Genomic DNA, 20,793 nt, shown 5'->3' on the forward strand with positions numbered 1-20,793 from the left:
GGGAGGGATTGCATTGGGAGTTATACCTGATGTAAATGACAAGTTGATGGGTGCTGACGAGTTGATGGGTGCAGCACACCAACATGGCACAAGTATCCATATGTAACAAACCTGCACGTTATGCACATGTACCCTATAACTTAAAGTATAATAATAATAATAAATTAAAGGAAAAAATCTGTGTGGTGAATTTTTTCAAGTTAATTTTCTGGTGGGATATTGTATTATTGTTTTGCAACATGATACCATTTAGGATAATAAGCAAAGAGTAAATGAAAATAGTATTTCCCACAAGTGCATGTGAATATACATTTTTTTCAAAATAAAAGGTTTAATCATAAAAAGCTAGGATTTTCAATGGAAAAAATAAGCTGGTATATTCAAAATATATCTGTAATTACATTAAAAGTAACTAGACTAATTTGATTTAATGACCAAGTTTGTTACTTTGGATTAAAAACAAAAAAGAATATTCCAAATATATGTATAATATATAGATGTGTATATATACCTATATATTAATGCAGAACGAGCACATTTTGTACAGTAAGACTAAGAACAGTTTAAATAGGATAGAAGAATATACAAGTAGATATTAATAAATATAAACCTGTTTTTTATTTATCCTAATATAGATAGACTTAAAGGCGAGAAATATTTCCAAAGGTATAGGACATGTCATAATTATCAGGCATCATATAACTGGAATTTATAAAAATTCTAAATCTACTTGTATCTGACAACATAATTAAATATACACAGTAAACAGTCACTCAACAATATAGAGAAACACACAGATCTACTATTATAGTGGGACACTTTACCATCTTCATATAAACCCTAATACAATAAACTGGAAAAAATCGTGACTGATGCAGAGGATCAGAGCCTCTAATGAACACATATGACCTGCTTGAAATATGTACAACACAGCACTAAAAAAGTTACAATACTCATCCTTTATAAATACATATAGAACATTTCCCAAATTAACATATATGCTGAGTAAAATCAAGACTCAACAATTATCAAAGGATTGAAATCATCTAGCATGAAATTATACTAAATAGAAATAGCAAAAAGATAATTAGAAAATCCACAAATATTTTGAAATTTTATGATACACTTTTAAATAGTCCATACGTCAAAGAAGTAATTATAACAAAAATAAAACATTATCAAATGAATTTTTTAAAATATATGAATACCAATATTTGTTGATTTCCTATTCTGGTCAAGACAAAGTGACCTCATTCTTATCAGATGCTTCCTGATGCAACTAAAGAACTTCACACTTAACATGACAAAAGTATGGGAAGCCCCTGTGAGGTGAACAGGTAAGCATGAATGACTAGGGACTTCAAACTCAGGGATAAAAAAAAGTGCTAAGTCGCTGGCTTTTCCTCCTGCATGTCCTAGACATGACCCTCTGAATCCGACCTTCTGAATCCTCCCCTCTGAATGGCTAACAGCAAGATTTTTAAAAACATAAAGCCTCCAATGGAAACCTGTTACTCTAAAGGACTAGAGAATGGGTACACTGAAAACAAACAAAATAAAACCTTTTGGCAACACCTGCCCAAATTCAGTCAAATATCAATGGATACATTGTCTCCCTGTTCACAAGGTTTTCAGCAGGGCTTAGCAGGAAGCTGGTCTTCCATTCCACACCTTAAAGAAGCAGGCTCCAATTTCCCTGCCAGGGTAGTGTCAGTGGGGTGTCCTGGACAGCTGAACTATCATACTCACCTGCAACAATCAGACTAAACGGGCTTGTGGGAGATGGGACAAGTAAGTACTGTGCCTCCATTTCCGTGCTGACAAGTGTGGCCCAGCAAGGAGCTGGATCTCTCCCACCATTATCACCACGGTGGAATGAGGTGGTACTTGGTGGAGCTAGTTGGCCTCTCCTATCCATCCACCTCCTTCCTTATGTCAGTAGAATTCTGTGGGGAACTGAGCTTCTACCTCCAACCTTTAGCAACCAAGAAATGTTAATGACCCTGTCCATCTACCTTTCCAGGTGTCAGCATGGTGCACTAGGAAACTTAACATATACACCCATGCAGTCCTCACAACAAAGAGATTGCCTGCTAAAAACAACAACAAGAAGAATAAGAACAACAACAACAAAACCCAGATTAAATAGGAACCCGAATCTCAACATTTAATATCCAAAGTCTAGAATGATTTTGTTAAATCACTTGTCACATCAATATCCAGGAAAATCACAAGTTGAACAAGAAAAGAACTAATGATACTAACAATGAAATGAATGAGATATTGAAATTATCTCACAAAGATGTCACAGTAACCATCATAAAAATGCTTCAACAAGCAATTAGAAGTTTTCTTGAAACAAATAAAATTGTTTTTAAAAACTTTAAAAAAGAAGTTATTTTTAAAAAGATAAACTAGAACTGAAAAAATAAATCAAAAAAAATAAAATGATGAATAGGCTGAAGAGCAGAGTTAAATGACAGGAAATAAAATTTGAAAACATAAATACAGATCAATAAACTTTTCCCAAACTGTTTAACAGAAAGAAAACAGATTCTTAAAAAGTTTCTCAGTGATGTGCAGGACAATAATAAAAGGGTTAATATTTGCATCAACAGAGATCCAGAGGGAGAGAATGTAAAGTGAGGCTAAACAAGTATTTGAAGGAATAAAAGTCAAAACTTCCCTAATTTGCTGAAAGTCATAATCACACAGGTTTAAGAAGCGAATAAAGCCCATTTATGAGAAACTTAAAGAAATATGTGCCAACATACTTCATAATTAGTCTTCTGAAACTGAAAAAAAAAAGAAAAAAGTCTTCAAAGCAGAGAGAGAGAAAGAACGTATTACTTATAGGGGACACCAATTTGAATGACAGTGGACATTAATGCCTAACATATTTTAGCTACTGAAAGAAAAGAACTGTCAACTCCAAAGTCTGTGTCCACTAAGATAAATGAAAACTAAAGGAATTAGATGCTAGCAAATCTACCTTTAAAGAATGTCTAAAAAAATTATCTAAGCAGAAAGGAAGCGATAAAAGAAGCTTTGAAATTCAGAAAGATCATTGACGGGTACACTTTGGGTTAAGTATAATGGATTATCCTTTCTATGAGTTTTTAAAATCTTATTTGATGGTTGAAGCAAAATTCATAATACCACCCAATATAGTGTTTGATGTATGTGTAGGAAGTTAAGGCAATATCTTTATAAACAGGAAAGATAAAGGAATCTTAATGGAAGCAACATTTCTATACTTCATTCAAAGTGGTAAAACGTTACCAGTAGACTGGGATACATTACCTACACATATACCTCGAGCAACCAGTCAGAAAACTATGCAAAGTGATATACTCAAAAATACTATAAATAAGTCAAGAGGTGATGTTAAACTTGCAGGAGTTAACTACAAGAGTATTTGCTGGAAATGTGAAGATCTGGCAAGATATATTAGGAAAAATAAATCTTGAAACTAATTATCAAAATGGACTCGCAAACTAAAGCCTATGGGACAAATCTAGCCTGACACCTGTTTTTGTAAATAAGTTTTATTGGAACAAAGGTGCGCTCATTTATTTATATATTGTATACGGCTATTTTTGTGGCAGAACAGCAGAGCTGAGTACTTTGTGACGGAGATATTAAGGCCTGCAAAACATAAAACATTTACTATACAGCTCTTGGCCAGGCGCGGTGGCTCAAGCCTGTAATCCCAGCACTTTGGGGAGCCGAGATGGGCGGATCACGAGGTCAGGAGATCGAGACCATCCTGGTGAAACCTAACATGGTGAAACCCCGTTTCTACTAAAAAATACAAAAAACTAGCCGGGCGCGGTGGCGGGCGCCTGTAATCCCAGCTACTCAGGAGGCTGAGGCAGGAGAATGGCGTAAACCCGGGAGGCGGAGCTTGCAGTGACAGGGCGAGACTCCGTCTCAAAAAAAAAAAAAAAAAAAAAAAATTTACTATACGGCTCTTTACAGAAAACTTTCCCAATCTCCGGCTCAAAAAGCAATAAGAACAAAAATTCAAGCAGAAAACTTAAGAAATGGAAACAATCAGGGAAAAAGCAGAGGCTCATAAAGTATATATATAAGTTAAGAGATCCAAGAAAGTCCCAAATTAATCATTTTTAAAAAATTAGCCAAATGTACAACTCTTTAGCAAAACTGATCAAGATAAAAAGAGAAAAAAAAATTCCAGAATGAAAAGGAGGCCACTACTTATCTTACACTTAGTAAAATAGATAACAATATAGGAATATTAAAAGCAGAAAATAAATCTTATAATTTAGACCAACTATGCCGCTGGGCATGTGGTTTATGCCTGTAATCCCCGCACTTCGGGAAGCCAAGGCAGGCAGATCTCTTGAGACCAGGAGTTCAATACTAGGGAACATGGTGAAATCCCATATCTACAAAAACAAAACAAAACAATTAGCTGGGCATGGTGGCATGTGCCTGCAGTCCCAGCTACTCGGGAGACTGAGGTGGGAGGATCACTTGAACTCAGGAGGTAGAGGTTGCATTGAGTCAAGATCGCCCCTCTGCACTCCAGCTTGGGCAGCATAGCTAGACCTTGACTCAAAATAAATGAATGAATGAATAAATAAATAAACTATGCAATATTCTTGAGAAGTAAACAACACAAGAGGAAATATGAAAACTTAACAAAACTATCTATTGAATCCATTGAATCCATTAGAATAAGTTAATAGCAGAGTCAGGGCTTTAACTTGTGGTTTTGTCATCAGAATAGTAAGTGTTTAACTTTGTTAGATTACTATTTTGAAGCTCTTCTTTCTACTATAAAAAACATACTAAAATCATAAGGCATATTGTGATATGTTTAAAAGGTTTCCTAAAAGGCCTCTTTTTTAATAAGCAAAACAATCGTAACCCATAAACATGGACTCACCGACTCAAATCTGTGCCGGGCACATACTGAGAGAAGCGTGAGTGTAGTAGAGGGATCAGTCTGAGGTCGCACCATCGCTTCTCCCACCTCAAGCCTGGAGATGTCGGCCACGACGAGCATGATAATGTGTCCTGAAAGGAAGACAAATATTTAAATGTAATGTTTTTCTTCTGTGCTTTGAGTTTCTGTGTCCCAAACCCCTTTCATCTGGGGGATATTATTTTTCCCCTAAATGATCAAAAGACGTTTATGGAATACCATGAGAAGAATTCCATATTACGGACACTAAAGTTGTATTGGTTAACTCATTTATTAATAGAATGCTATAAGAAGTTAAGAAAGGAATTATTGAGACTAAGAATGCTAGTGAAAACATTTTTAAATGAGGAGTGGAGATGGAAGGAAAGGATAAGAGTGTGACAGAACATAATTTATTCAAGAATGGAAAAAGTGGGAAAAAAATGTAAGTATGATTAACCAATAAGTGAAAAAATAAAAATAACTGGTAGTTCATTCAATTAGCAAGTATTTTATGAGTGTCAAGCACAATTATAAGTGTTTTTAATTTATCAGTTTTTTGCAAATATTTTTGAATAGAATGAACATTCCTATAAAACAACTTTCAAAACACTACTCAAGGAAATCTGTGCTCGTTTTTCTAACTTCATATTCTTAAAGAATTTATACTTTCTTATGTTGTTTTAATTGCATATCAAGGCAACTATTGTTGGCTTAAAATTATACATATCTTAAGTTTTGTTAGAGCTTTTTTTTCCCTTTCTACATGGAGGAGACTTACATTTGATAAAATTTGGGCTTTTTCACTTGATTCATGTTTCTTCATTATTTCAGCTTTAATGTTAAAATTTCTTTGTCACACCAGCACATCAAATAATATTAATATTCAAATTGACATGGGTTGTAAGCTCAATTTGGCCAGTAAACTGGTAACATTGACTTCCCTTTATTGACTAATTTTTGAGTGATAAAGTTGGAAGAAGATTCTATTTTAGTCTAGATATTGAAACTCTGTGAAGTCTAAATATTATTAAGCATTACTCTCAGGCATTAAATTTTTTTAACAATTCTTCCAGTGAAAAACAGTATTACTTTTACTAAAGGTTGTATGTTGCCCAGCATTTTTATGTTAATTGTTTCAGATTGAGCAAACAAAAACGTACTAAGTGAGTGGAGTGGTTTAGAATACCTGGAAGGGTGGACTGGCTAAGATCACTTAGTGAGGGGTCCCTATTAGTGACTCAGTGAGCACCTCAGCCTCCAAGACACCTGTCCTTCAATGCTAGCCAGTTGCTTTGAATGCCTCTCTGGTGACTGCAAAGGCACAAACCTAGGTTTCATATTATTCTTTCTCCTGGCCTCATATCAGATGTTATGGATGATCAGCATGTGACGTGAGGTCAGATCTTCATGTCAGCTGTTATACGTGGTCAGTTCATGACACGGAATCAGTTCTTTATGTCAGCTGTTACAGGTGGTCAGCGCATGATATGGGGTCAGCTAGGCAACAGTACAATGTGGCGAGCGCTTAAGCTGCAAGTCAGAATCAGACCACTTATATTTGAATACCAATTTCCCAGCTGACTAGTCCATTACCTGGGGGCAAATTTTGTAGTCTCTGTCTTACTGTGTTTATTTTCAAAGTGGGGATAATAATGATAACAACTGGTAAGATTACGGCAACAAATGAAAAAGTTCTTAGAATATAGCCCAGCTAAATAGCTCCATACTGTTTTCAATATACCTAAAAGGCTAATGGTAATTTAACATTTACTAAAACAAACTAATTAGATGCATCGCTTGGTAGCTGTAAGTAAAAAGTATCAAATAATGTATTCTCAAAAATAATAAGCTCAAATAATGGGCAAAATTGTTTCTAAACATGGAACTTTTAGGGAGGACATTTTTAGGAATATTACTGTTACTATTTAATAGTAGTTTTAATAATACTTGCCTGTACTAAGTGCTTGGCTTACACCACTTGCAACATCTTTGAAAACAAAGCTCTTACTATGTTCATATTTGAAGGGAAAAACAGAAGGTTTTTTTATTTTTATTTTTTATTTTTTGAGACAGGGTCTCACTCTATCACTTAGAAGTGCATGGCATGATCTTAGCTCACTGCAACCTCTGCCACTGGGGTTCCAGTGATCCTCCTGCCTCAGCCCCCCCAAGTAGTTGAGATTACAGATGCCCACAACCAGACCTGGCTAATTTTTGTATTTTTAGTATAGACGGGGTTTCACCATGTTTGCCGGGCTGGTCTTGAACTCTTGACCTCAAGTGATCTGCCTGCCTTGACCTCCCAAAGTGCTGGGACTACAGGTGTGAGCCAAGAAGGTTTTTTTAAGAAGCATTTTATTATTACTTCTCACCTTTTCATCATGAGGGAACATGAGGAAGCAATAATACTGCGTGGCAGGCTTGGGTAAACCAACTAGGTTTCTGTGGCCAGGTCAGAGATGTCCACGGGGATTGCAAGTGGCCCAGGACCCACCCAGCTGCACAAAGCAAGGTTCATGTTGACAATGACTGAAACTCCTTCCCAGAACCCCAGTACACACATGCATTCCTGAGTTCTATAGTAAACAATCTACCCAAGTTGCCCAGCCAGCAAAGGGCACCCCCAAGATTCACTTAGACTAACAGCTCTTTGATAGCAGAGCCAACAGATCTACTGCAGCACATTTAACATTCAACACTCATAATCAGAGGTGAAACAATGGAAAATAATTTGGATTTTTTTTTTTTTTTTTTTTGAGACGGAGTCTCACTCTGTCGCCCAGGCTGGAGTGCAGTGGCCGGATCTCAGCTCACTGCAAGCTCCGCCTCCCGGGTTCACGCCATTCTCCTGCCTCAGCCTCCCTAATAGCTGGGACTACAGGCGCCCGCCGCCTCGCCCGGCTAGTTTTTTGTATTTTTTAGTAGAGACGGGGTTTCACCGGGTTAGCCAGGATGGTCTCGATCTCCTGACCTCGTGATCCGCCCGTCTCGGCCTCCCAAAGTGCTGGGATTACAGGCTTGAGCCACCGTGCCCGGCCAATTTGGATTTTTTTACTTGATTATTGCACATTTTGGTTATATATCTTCAAGTATATTATTTAAAGATAATTTCTCATCTTTCATAAAATACAATAATAATTTCCCTCAAATTTTGTGTTTCATCAATAAATGGGACAGAATATATCGAAGATTGTTAAAGACATGGATAATGAGATGTTGGGGACTGACTAATCACCAAATACATGAATATGGTAGGTTTTACAAACCATAGCAGTCCATTTCATAGATTGGCAAGTATGGAAATATATGTGGCCTTTGACATTCTTTCTGTGGCATCTTGATTTGATGCCTTTATGTACCAAAGGTATAAATATGTCACTTTCTTATGTTTCTTGTTTATAAGAAATATGAGTAAGTCCCTCTTCAGTTATTTGACTAAACAGAGTTGATATATTTCATATTATAGACCTGTTATTTACAGTGGAAGATAAGTTATCCATTAAAGAATTTTTCTCCTTACTTATTTTATTTATGTAAATAGAATATAAATTTACTTTCTGATCATATTTTGGAATAGCAGTCAGATTTATTTTTGCACAAAAGATAGTCTAAAAACACAACCACTTTTATGCTTTTGAGAACCATGACTGTTTTTCAATAGCTCTACTTTACAATGTCAAAAACGTTGTTTCCTAAAATATTAATAATGTGATTGGAAAAAGAAGCATTTATGTTTCCTTGCTCTTTTCCCAAAATTTTACACATGCCACACAATAAACTCAAGAACAACTATCTTACCAAAACAGAACTGCACACAGGGCAAACTGCTGACCCATATTTTATTAAGGATTTGGCAGCATAGGATGTATTAATTAAAAGTGTACAGTTAAGAAAAATGTTTCTCAGTCTGCTTGGCTGATTATCTGAATCAGAATCTTCTGGTAAGGACAAAACAAATCCTTCTACTCCATTTCAAGAGAGAAGTTCAGTGAATCTGGGTTGGGGCTGAGGAGCCAAGGTCTGGGTTGGCAAAGCAAGTGACTTTCATATCCCTTAAAATTAGTGATGTTGTGCATCCTTAGAAAGAATAGATGATATTTTTATGTAGGATGGTGGAATGATGTTAATATATTATAATCCTTTATTTCCCCTTAGACTTAAAATGTTGCCTTAAAAATACAGTAAGGACATCTTAGAAAACCAGAATAATAAATACTCAAAATTTGCTTCAGATCAAGGTATAGACATTGAAAAGGCAGTCTGTGAGCCTAGGATAGAACTGAGAATTAAGACACATCAGAGAATCAAATGTTTCTTTTAAGTAGACTGTCTATAATATACATGTATTCTGCGGAAAGAAAACTTGCCTCACAATGCACTTTTCCTTCCGAGTGCTCACTGTCTTGTTATTTCATGTCTTTGACCTCTCCAAATTTTGGACACCTCTGAGTAGAGGTGTTCTCCACTCACCATTCCTCTATCAAAGCTTATTCAAGATACAGAAGGAACAGCACGTGCTCTCCCTGGCTGTGCAAGCCTGCATGGTCTGATTACCATTGCAGGTTAGTCTCCCGTGTGGGCAACAAAGCACACACTTGGTTTGTAGTCTCTCAACTTACTTTGAATTTTTTAGTCAGATGTTCAAAGTCTCTACAGCTTTTTACCTCTGTTATTAGAATGCTGCTACTCATTCCTCTTTTTTCTGCTTATGTTATAGTTAATTTTATGCTTTCGTCTACAGATCTGGATCTTACTGTTCTTGTGTTAAAATCATAATTAACTGTTCCCCAAAGTATAATGGAGGGGTGTTTCCACAGAGTAAGTTCTCAACAAAAATGCATTTAATTGATATGTATTGAGACTTTTGTCTTTATTTTGAATATACTTTGTTTTGTTTCCATATTTTTTATTATTATTCTCTATAGCATCATGATAAATACTTTCAATTGCCTTACACTGAAATATCTTCAGCAATGTCAAAAGAATGTTCAATTCTAATGCTCAAAGGTTAATAAAATGTGCCTCTGGAAATGGGAAGACATAGCTCCAGTAAGAGGAATTGGTAACAGTTGCTTTATTTTTAATTTTATAAAACTGAATTTATTTGGGATCAATCATGTTATAGAATTGGAGTGATTTTCTTGCTGTAATTGTAGTTTTCTAAGGAAGGACATTATTCTGTACACATTTTTCTATATGTCAATGGAATGGGTTAAAGACAAACCAGAATGATTTCTACCCTTAGACCTGCCATTTGGACTCCTCTGCTTCTCATTATTATACAGGAGTTCAAGGGTATGAGACAAGACCTAGAACAAAACAGCTCCAAACAGCTTTCTCCCACTCTGAAGTAAGTGTGCTCTTGTTTCTGTCTTAGGATCAGAGTTGAGATGGAAATTCTTGTTTGAGGGACATGTGTAGGGTCACTCTCAGGAGCAACCTCTCAGGACTGATGGAAGCAGGGCATGTAGTGCCCAACACCCAGATGAGCTCTGACTCCCAGGCAAAGGGGATCCAGAGAAGAGGGATCAGCTGTGAATGGGCACAGCCAACACCTCCAGCTACTGAGGGCAGGTGCACCAGAAGGGCATTGAAATTATCGAAGGCATCTAGATTGGGAGGGAAGAAGGTGAGCACAGCAATTACAAAATCAAGAGGTAAAAAACTCCATTGTATATCTAAGTGTTTCATTAGGAAACCTGTACATTTCCTCATAAATTTTAAGTCACTCCCGTCATGCTGTATTGTGTTTTTTTTTAAATTTATTTATTATTATTATACTTTAAGTTCTAGGGTACATGTGCATAACGTGCAGGTTTTAAATGCCCCTTTTTGTGTGGCAATTACTTCTCTAGCAAAAAAAAAAAAAAAATGGTTTCAAACATGGTCACATGAAATATATCCAGCTGAGGCTGGTTTTAGAAAATATCCTAAAATATCCTTGCAGTTGTACAGATAACCTTTTGTCTTGGCAAATGTCTTTTTATGATGGAAAAAAGTCGACAACTTGAGGGCCTAAGGTTCTCAGCTGAAGAGTAATACTGGGGAAATCAGGTACAGTGAAGGCCATTCAGGACTGAAGATGTTCAAAAAGATTGCTTTGAACTAAAATGCCACTATTTTGACAAAAATTTCAAATACAGTATGAATCATACGAGTCGGTAGAAGAAACTACATGAAGTCTGTACCGTAATATGTGGAATAGAACGAAAAAATTCTGCTTAAGGTCACCTCTGCTTCTCTTCATGTTTGTAAGCATGCAAGATGATTTTTAGATGTGCTTGTAACCAGAAAAAAATATTTCTTAAAGAATGTGTGAGTGTTTTGAAGGATGAAATACAAGGAACTTCAAAAATATTTATAAAATATTAAAATCAATTTACTCAAAATGCAAGTAGAAAACAAAGATTAAAATTTTATTAAATATCTACAAAACAAAGGTTAATTTTAACTTTTACTAAATACATGTATAAACATTCATTGTATGTTAAAATAATGTGTGAATCGGATTTTCTCACTGCAGTGACTGCTTACTGTGCGTAAAGTTGTCTAAAAATTTCTAACAAATGGCAAATTAAATAGGTACTTTTAGTTAAGTAATTTCAAAAGAAAAAAGTGGTAAAACTAATATCAAAGCATTTTGAACCTGAAATCACATGTAATGTGCAATGTTCTAAAATGATTGTATGATATTATACATTCCCAGTGACCTCCCCAAGTTAATAGTATCTATTGCTTAAAAAGAACTTAATCCGTACAGACTTGAGAGGGGAAAAAATGGCATAAAAACCCTGACCTATTTATTTTCCATTTCTTGTTTATCATAATACTTAAATGATTATGCAACCAGGGATTTCCTATCTATCACATAAAACAGATTCGCTAGCAGTTTTCACAAACTGTGTGTTATCTCCTTATTAATCTGAGCTGTGCCTGGGTCATCTTACTGTATTATTGGGGTGGTAGTTGAGATGTAAGCCACTGTCACAGAGAGGAGAGGAGGTGCCACTGCTCTGGTCACTTGGAGCACCTGCAGGAGACAAAATCATAATATTCCACTGGTGAGAACGCCATACCCTTCTAAACTTATGCATTCCATTAAACTTTCAAGGATACTCAATGATATCAAGTAAATCAGATATTACAATACAATTTTATTTCAGTTATACTAAAGCCAGAGTTTTGCAAGTAAGCCAAGTGACTGCAGATATCTGGGCACTAAAAGAGACTCACACAAAATTTGTCTTTGATTTCAGAAACATTAAGACTTTATTAAGGAAAATGTACAGCCTTATTAAAAGTATTATTTTGTTTGATTAACTAAAGTGGCTTGCTTTTAGAAACCATACTTACAATAATGCAAGATTTTGGTTGTCTACAAAATTCTATTTAATGTCGTATTTCAACCAACTGGTAAATCCTACCCTTAGAAAGTATAATTTTCCATGATGCAAAAATGTTTGCATATTCTCTGTTTTTATAGGTACTCTTAGTTTGTATTCAAGTAATCATTAAAATTATCAAATTTTGTATAATTGCAATGAAAAAACTTCATATTAGATTTTAATGAGATACCTACTAATATCTATTTTTTAAAGATGAGAAATGCCTTAAAGATTTGTCATTTTCTAAGATTTCCCAGTTTAGTAAGTATTAGAGTCACAATTACTATACATAGTTCCTGACTTCTGATTACTTGATTTTTCTAAAGATATTTTTTAAAGTTACAAATGTTTATAAATATTACCCATAAATATAATTGATTCTCAATTTACATTTGAAATATTATACTTGATTTCAAACCTCATATGTCATAGGGAACAGTACTTACATAATAGTCAATGTGCTAAAAAAATGATATTGTTCCTCTCTTTTATTACTCTAACATTCTGTAATTTTCCTGGAACTAAGAAGGGAAACATAGGCCTTCTTGCTATACTGATCTGGATATAATTTTTCTAACCTTTAAACTGTAAGAAATATCACACTATGTTTTAGTTATTTTAGTTATTTTCCTTGTGCAGTTTATTTGCATTTGTATCTTCTACAACATTTTAATGTATATGTATTACTTTAAAACAAATGTATATACATATTACTTTAAAGCATATACATTTTGAACTGAACAAAATAAAAATACAACATATCAAACTCTGTGAATGAATCTTAAGCAGTCATTTGAGTGAAATTTAAATGTTTAAATACATACACAAAAGGAAGGTAGGTAAACTTAATGCTCTTAAGAACTTAAGAATGGAGGCGCAAACTAAACCAAAGCAAAACAAACAAACAAACAAAATAAATAAATAAATAATAAAAATAAAACTGGGAAAAAATTAAATAGAAAAGAGAAAATAATAAACAAAATTAATTAAGACAAATATCAGATCTTTAGGGACACTAATAAATCAGATAAACCCATAGCAAAAAAAAAATTAGAAAAGAAAAGTAAGAAAATACAAGTTATCAATATCAGGAATGAAGGAGGGGTCATTACTGAGAGCTAACGGATGTTAAAAGGAATAATGAGAGGACATGATAAATAACTTCATGAAAGAAATTGACAACTTAGTTGGAGTGAACAAATAAATTAAAAAAAAAATCCAACCAAAACTTACAAAAGAAGAAAGACTATCAAGTCTCATGGACATACACACAAAAAAAGTAAACAATATATTAGCAAACCGAACCTAGTACTATATGAAAAATATATCACATCATGACCAAGTAAGTGGTATTTATTCTAGAAATGCAAGCTTGGTTTTACATTCAAAATCCATTTTAAACATTTACCATATCAAAAGGCTAAAGAACGAAAACATATACATAATATTTCAATGTATGCAGCAAAATATTTGAGACAATTCACCATCAATTTTTTTTGAAAAAAGCAAATTAAAAACTTCAGAGTTCTAGGAATAGAAGTGCTCCTCTATCTGATAAAGAACATCTTTAAAAACTTATATCCAATACCCTAATTAATGAGAGAAAAAAAAAACTGGATTATTCCCTGCTAACATCAAGAGAAAGAAAGGGATGTCTACTGTTAACATGTTGTTCAAAATAAAATGGAAGTCTTAGCCACTGCAACAGGAAAGTCAAAAGAATTAAAGAAATGTAGATTGGAAAGGAAAAAGCAAAACCTTATTTGCAGATAACACAATTGTATATGTAGGAAAACATTAAGAATGCAGAAAAGTCTTTCTAGAATTAATAATAAAATTATGCTATTGTGCAATATGTTAATATATGAAGTTAAATTACATCTTATGTGCTGGCAATAAACAAATGGACAATGAAATTTTAAAATATTATTTACAATAAAATTAAAACATAAAATGCATATAAGTAAATTTAATGAAAGATATGCAATAATTCCAAATTAAAAAGACTAATAAATTGCTGAGAAAAAAAATGAAAAGGTATATCATGTTCATCGACTAAGACTTAAAGTTATTAAGGGGTTAATTTCCAAATTGTTTATAAATTTAATTTAGTTCCATTCAAAATTCCAATACAATTTTTATACAAAGTGGCATGTTATTTCTAAAATATATGCAGCAATACAATAGATGTAGAATAGCCAAACAGTCTTTACAAATTGTAAAGTCGAAGAACCTATTCTAGGTCACTTTAGGATATGTTACAATAATAAACAATGTGATTTTCATTTAAAAAATAGACATGTAAATTAGTGGAAGTAACAAAGTATCCCAAAATAGATCCAAACATGTATGATCAAATAATAATCATATGTATACATATATTAAATACACACGCACAATTGATTCTTATCTAAGATGCACAAAAATATAAGATACATTATAAATGTAAACATAAAAGCTAAAGCAACAAACCCTCTAGAGGAAAATAAGAAAAAATATCTTTGCAACCTTGGGGTAGGCAAGTATGTCTTAGGGAGGATACGAAAACAATAAAAGTAAATAAAGCTTCTGTTAACAAAGACAACCTCAAGTGAAAAATGTAGTTATACAAAGACTAAGAGAAAATCTTTGTAATTTATATCACTGGCAAAAGGCTTATATAGACAATATTTTTAAAAACTCATGCACTGTAATAGTAAAAAGAACATACCAATAGAAAAACAGGGAAAAGCTTTGAACAGAAGCTTCCCAAAATAAGATATGCAAATGGCCAATAATCACACAATATGGAAATAATTATTATTAGTCATCAGGAAAATATAAATTAAAACTACAATAAGATTTCACTGTGCACTCAATAGAATGACTGGAAAAAAAATATTTGAGCATCAAATATTGGAAAGAATGTAGGGCAACCAGTGCTTGCATACATTGCTGGGGAGGACAGTGGGAGTTGTTTAAAAATATGCTGACTTTGTGCCGGGCACGGTGGCTCACACCTGTAATCCTAGCACTTTGGGAGGATGAGGTGGGCAGATCACAAGTACAGGAGATAGAGACCATCCTAGCCAACACGGTGAAACCCAGTCTCTACTAAAAATACAAAAATTAGCCGAGTGTGGTGGTGAACACCTGTGGTCCCAGCTACTCGGGTTGCTGAGCAGGCGAATCGCTTGAACCCAGGAGGTGGAGGTTGCAGCGAGCCTGGTGACAGGGCGAGACTCCATGTCAAAATATGTATACATACATATGTGTATATATACACACATATATGTGTATATATGCATATATATGTGTATATATACACACACACACACACACACATATATATATATGCCGACTTTGGTGTAGTTTAGAAAGATGGTGGAATAGAAACCCCAGACCTTGCTTCCCATAGAGATACCAACTTTGCAACAATATATAGTTCAAAAAGCTTTAAAGAGTACTCGAGAAACTAGTTAATAAGTCACAGTAACACAGCTAAGGTCAAAGCCAAGAACAGCCACATTAAAAATGGGTAAAAAGGCCATTTTGTTTCACCCATGACAGCCCATCCACTAAGTCAGAACAACTTGGTGTGATCAGAAGTAAATGTCAAACTTGCAGTCACTCTCTAGAGTGGAAGAAAAGCAAAAAATGCCCATCCAATGTTCTGGTTTTTTGGGGAGTGCACAAGGGTCTGGTTTCTATGTCACTGACTGGGTGCACTGATAGAAATAGCATACTCTGGATGCCTGAGGCTCAGAGAACACAGAAGAGTTCAGGGGCTCATTGCAATACTAGAGAACCTGCAGTTCTGCAGCCAGAGAGCAGAGGAAATAGTAATTATAAGGTTGGGAAAAAGAAACCAATAAACCTCTCTATTGGGATTTTACATGCCCAGAGAAGATGAATCCCCTAAAAATGTTTGGGAGACACTTTACCCAGGCTGATTGGTGAAGTTCTTTTTCCTGTGTGAAATCAGTTAGAAAAAATCTAAGAGACACGGCTGATTTTTTCAAATTCACAAATCCCAGACAAAAATAATAGCACAGACATATGAAGCAACAGAGAAACAAAAGAAACCACCAGAAACCAACTGGAAACCATGGTCTATAAATTGTCTTTAAAAACACAAAATAATCATCTTAAAGAAGCTCAATTTGCTAAAAGCAAAAACACAGATAGCTACATAAAATTAGAAAAATTATGCATGAACAAACTGAAAATATCAAAAACTATGGAAAAGATTTAAAAAAACAGAAATTCTGAAGCTGAAGAATACAATAATGTAGTACAATATTCACTAGAGGATATCAACAGCAGATTTTATCAAGCAGAAGAAGGAGTAAATGAATTCAAAGGCATGACGTTTGAGGAATAAAAAGAAATTAGAATTAGGAAAAGTGAAAAAATGCTAACAGATTTATATGACACCATCAAGCAGACCAATATACACTTCATAGAAGTCTGAAAAAAAAGAAGGAGATGGGCAAAGAGCTTATTCAAATAAACAATTTTCAAAAGTGTCCCAAATCTGAGGAAGGAAATGAACATTCAATACAAGAAACTTGAAGATCTCCAACTAGGATGAACCTAAAAAGACTCACCCTGAAACCCACTATTATCAAACTGTCAAAAGTAACAGATAAAACAGATAATCTTGAAAGCTGCAAGAAAAAAAAATGCACTTTTGCAGGTAAAAGGAAGATCTCATAGATCAACACATTTCTCAGCAGAAACATTATAGGGAGATAGGGGTGGGATGATATATATGCAAAGTGCTGAAAGAAAAATAAAATCAGCCAATCTAGAATACTATACCCAGCAAACCTGTTCAATAAATGTGAAGGAGAAATAAAGATCTTCCTAAATAAACAAAAACCATGGGACTTCATCACCACTAGAACTCTTTTACAAAAAATGCTAAAGAGAATTCTTCAAGTTGAAATAAAAGAACACTAGACAGAAACAGAAATGCATATAAAAAATAATGTCCTCTGGTAAAGGTAGATGTAGACAAATACAGAATAATGAAGGTGTGTTCATAGTAATTTTTATTGTGGTACAGAATTTAAATGACAAAACTGTGAAAAATAACTATACAGTCATTCCTCCCAGGAAGATTGATTCCAGGACACCCTGCACATACCAAAATTCACATCTGCTCTAGTCCCTTATATAACATGATGTAGTATTTGCATACAGCCTATGCACATCCTTCAGTATATTTTAAATCATTTCTAGACTGCATATAATACCAAATGCAATGTAAATGATATGTATGTAGTTGTTATACTGTACTGTTTATTTGTATTATTTTTATTGTCGTGTAGTATTTTAATTAATAATTTTGATTTGCGGTAGGCTAAATTCACAGATGTGGAATCTGTGGCACAACTATACCTATACAAGCGGGTTAAGGGATCTAAAATATAACAAGTTGTAATTATAAGGTAGTGTATGTGATTGACATGGAGTTATCAGTTTAAATTCACTTATTTAAAAACGGTTAATAGTATTTAATAAAGTGTATTAACTTACAATTATTTCTTGCCTAGGTGACTTATTTTTAACAGAAAATAATAATTTAACAAGTATATTTGTCCATTAAAACCAGGTAAAAGGGAATTAATAATAGCAAAATTGTGGGATAGAAATCTCTGTATTTCATTCCCCAACAGAGACACTAACGTGAAACCAGTATATGGTATAGAAGGTGGGGAGGGGATGTAAAGGAGTAAGATCTTTATACCGTTATTCAGTTATTATCCATTTAAAATAAATTGTTATAGTTTGTTCTATGCAATACTAATAAAAGTCACAGAAATACCTACAAAGGATACAGAAAAGACATTGATAAAAGGATCAAAGCATGGAACTGCAAAAAACAAGGAAACAAATGAAAGTAGCTACAGAGGAAAAGAGAGACAATGTTACTATAAGATATACAGAACACAACAAAATGACAGTAGTAAGTGCATCCTTATCAGCAATTATTTAAACATAAGTGGAATAAACTTCCAAAACCACAGGCATAAAGTGGTTAAATGGATTTAAAAACCAATATCCAAGTACAGACATACCTCATTTTATTACATTTTGCTTGATTTTGCTTCACAGATTTTTTATAAATTGAAGGTTTACGTCAACCCTGCATCCAGCAGATCTATATGCTGTTTTTATAATAGTTTGTGGTCACTTTATGTCTCTGTATCACATTTTGGTAATTCTTACAGTATTTCAAATTTTTCATTATTATTTTACGTGGTATAGTGATCTGTGATCAGTCATCATTTACATTTCTATTGTAATTCTTTTGGAGCTTCACAAACCATGCCACGTAAGGCAAGGAACTTAATGAATAAATGTTGTATGTGTTCTGACAGCTCAACTCACCATCTGTTCCCCATCTCTCTCCCTCTCCTTGGGCCTCCATATTCCCTAAGATACAATAATATTGAAATTAGAACAATGAATAACCCTACAATGGCCTCTAAGTGCTCAAGTAAAAGAAAGAGTTGCAAATCTCTCACTTCAAATCACAAGCTAAAACAGAATAGCCTAGTGAAGAAGGCATATTGAAAGCCAAGATAAGCCAAAAAACAAACTTCTGCCAGTTAGCCAAGTTGTGAATGCAAAGGGAAAGTGTTTGAAGGAAGGTAAAAGTGCTACACCAGTGAACACGTATATGTTGAAGCAAAACAATCTTATTACTGATAAGGAGAAAGTTTTAGTGGCCTGGGTAGATCAATCCAGCCACAGCATTCCCTTAAGCTAAATCTTAATACAGAGCAAGATACTAACTCTCTTCAATTCTATAAAGGCTGAGAGGTGAGGAAAGTACAGAAACAAAAGTTTGAAGATACAAAATGTTGCTTTATGGGACTCAAGAAAAGACACTGTCACCATATATAAAATTACAAGATGAAGAAACAAGTGCTCTTGCAGGAGCTTTAGAAGCTGTAACTAGGGCTGGGATCAATGCTGAATGCATCTTCACTAAAAAACAGATTTTTGATGTATCCATTAAAGAGCCTCATATTAGAAGAAGATGACATCTAAGACTTTCTTAGGTAGAAGGAAGTCACGCCAGGCATGGTGGCTCATGCCTATAATCCCAGCACTTTGGGAGGCTGAGACAGGCAGATCACAAGGTCAGGAGATCAAGACCATCCTGGCCAACACATTGAAATCCCTACTCTCCTAAAAATACAAAAATAAACTGTGCGTACCTGTATTTCCAGCTACTTGGGAGTCTGAGGCAGAAGAATAGATAGAACCTTGGTGGCAGAGGCTGAAGTGAGTGCAAATCACACCCCTGCACTCCAGCCTGGGTGACAGAATGAGACTCTGTCTCAAAAAAAATAAAAGGAAGTCAATGTCTGCCTTCCAAACTTCAGCAAACTCTCCTGTTAGGTTCTAATGCAGCTGCTATCAGTTGAATTCCATTTTTATTTACTGTTCTGAAATCCTAGGGCACGGATAGGTCCCTTAATAATTATGTTAAATCTACTCTGCCTGTGCTCTAGAAATGGAACAACAAGGCCTAGATGGCAGTGTATCTGTTTATAGCAAGGTTTACTGAATATTTAAGTCCACTGTTGAGACCTACTGCTCAGAAACACACAAACACACAAACACACACACACACACCCTGAAACACACATCAAAACACATTCCTTTCCAATAATTACTGCTTATTGACAATGCACCTGGTCACCCAAGAGTATTGATGAAGATGGACAAAATTAATGTAGTTCTCATGCCTGCTAACACAAAATCCATTCTGCAGTCCGTGGATCAAAAAGGAATTTCAAAGTTTCATATCATATTATTTAATAAATATTTTTAATAAAAGGATAGCTGCTGTTGATGGGGATTACTCTGATGGATCTAGGCAAAGTCAATTGAAAACCTTCTAGAAAGGATTCTCCATTGTTGATACTATAAAGAATATTCATGATTAATATTGATGGGAGTAGGTCAAAATATCAATATTAAGAGGCATTTGGAAGAAGTTGATGCCAATCCTCATGGGTGACTTTGAGGAATTCAAGACTTCTCAAGTGGAGGCAGTAAGTGTAGATGTGAAGGAAATAGCTGAAGAATTACAATCAGAAGTAGAGCTTGAAGACGTGACTGAATTGCTCCAATCTCATGAGTGTTTTCTTGAGATGGAATCTATTCTTGGTGAAGATGCTATGAACATTGTTGAAATGACAATAAAGTATGTGGAATATTACATAAACTTAGTTGATAAAATGGTTGCAGAGTTTAAGAAGATTGACTAATTTTGAAGGAAGTTCTAATATGGGTAAAATGCCCCAAGACTATTACATGTTACAGAGAAATCTTTCATGAAAGGAAGAGTTAATGAATGTGACATACTTCATTGTTGTCTATTTCAAGGAATTATCATAGCCATTCCAAACTTCAGCGACCACCACTCTGATCAGTCAGCATCTCCATCAATATAGAGACTAACAAAAA

At 34.5% G+C, this 20,793-nt stretch overlaps 1 protein-coding gene across 3 annotated transcripts in view; it reads right to left on the minus strand.

Moving 5' to 3' along the window:
- Window positions 1–20,793, minus strand: part of SNTG1 (syntrophin, gamma 1) — an 804,940-nt gene that overhangs the window by 165,603 nt on the left and 618,544 nt on the right. For all 3 annotated transcript variants that reach the window (XM_011999541.1, XM_011999542.1, XM_011999540.1), the window contains 2 exons: window positions 11,884–11,966; window positions 4,916–5,046 (listed from right to left, as the gene is read on the minus strand). In XM_011999541.1, the coding sequence (XP_011854931.1) occupies window positions 4,916–5,046; window positions 11,884–11,966 (214 nt within the window). The remainder of the gene's footprint in view (window positions 1–4,915; window positions 5,047–11,883; window positions 11,967–20,793) is intronic.

This window comes from Mandrillus leucophaeus, unplaced genomic scaffold (assembly GCF_000951045.1).
Source record: "Mandrillus leucophaeus isolate KB7577 unplaced genomic scaffold, Mleu.le_1.0 Scaffold598, whole genome shotgun sequence".
Taxonomy (NCBI): Eukaryota; Metazoa; Chordata; class Mammalia; order Primates; family Cercopithecidae; genus Mandrillus; species Mandrillus leucophaeus.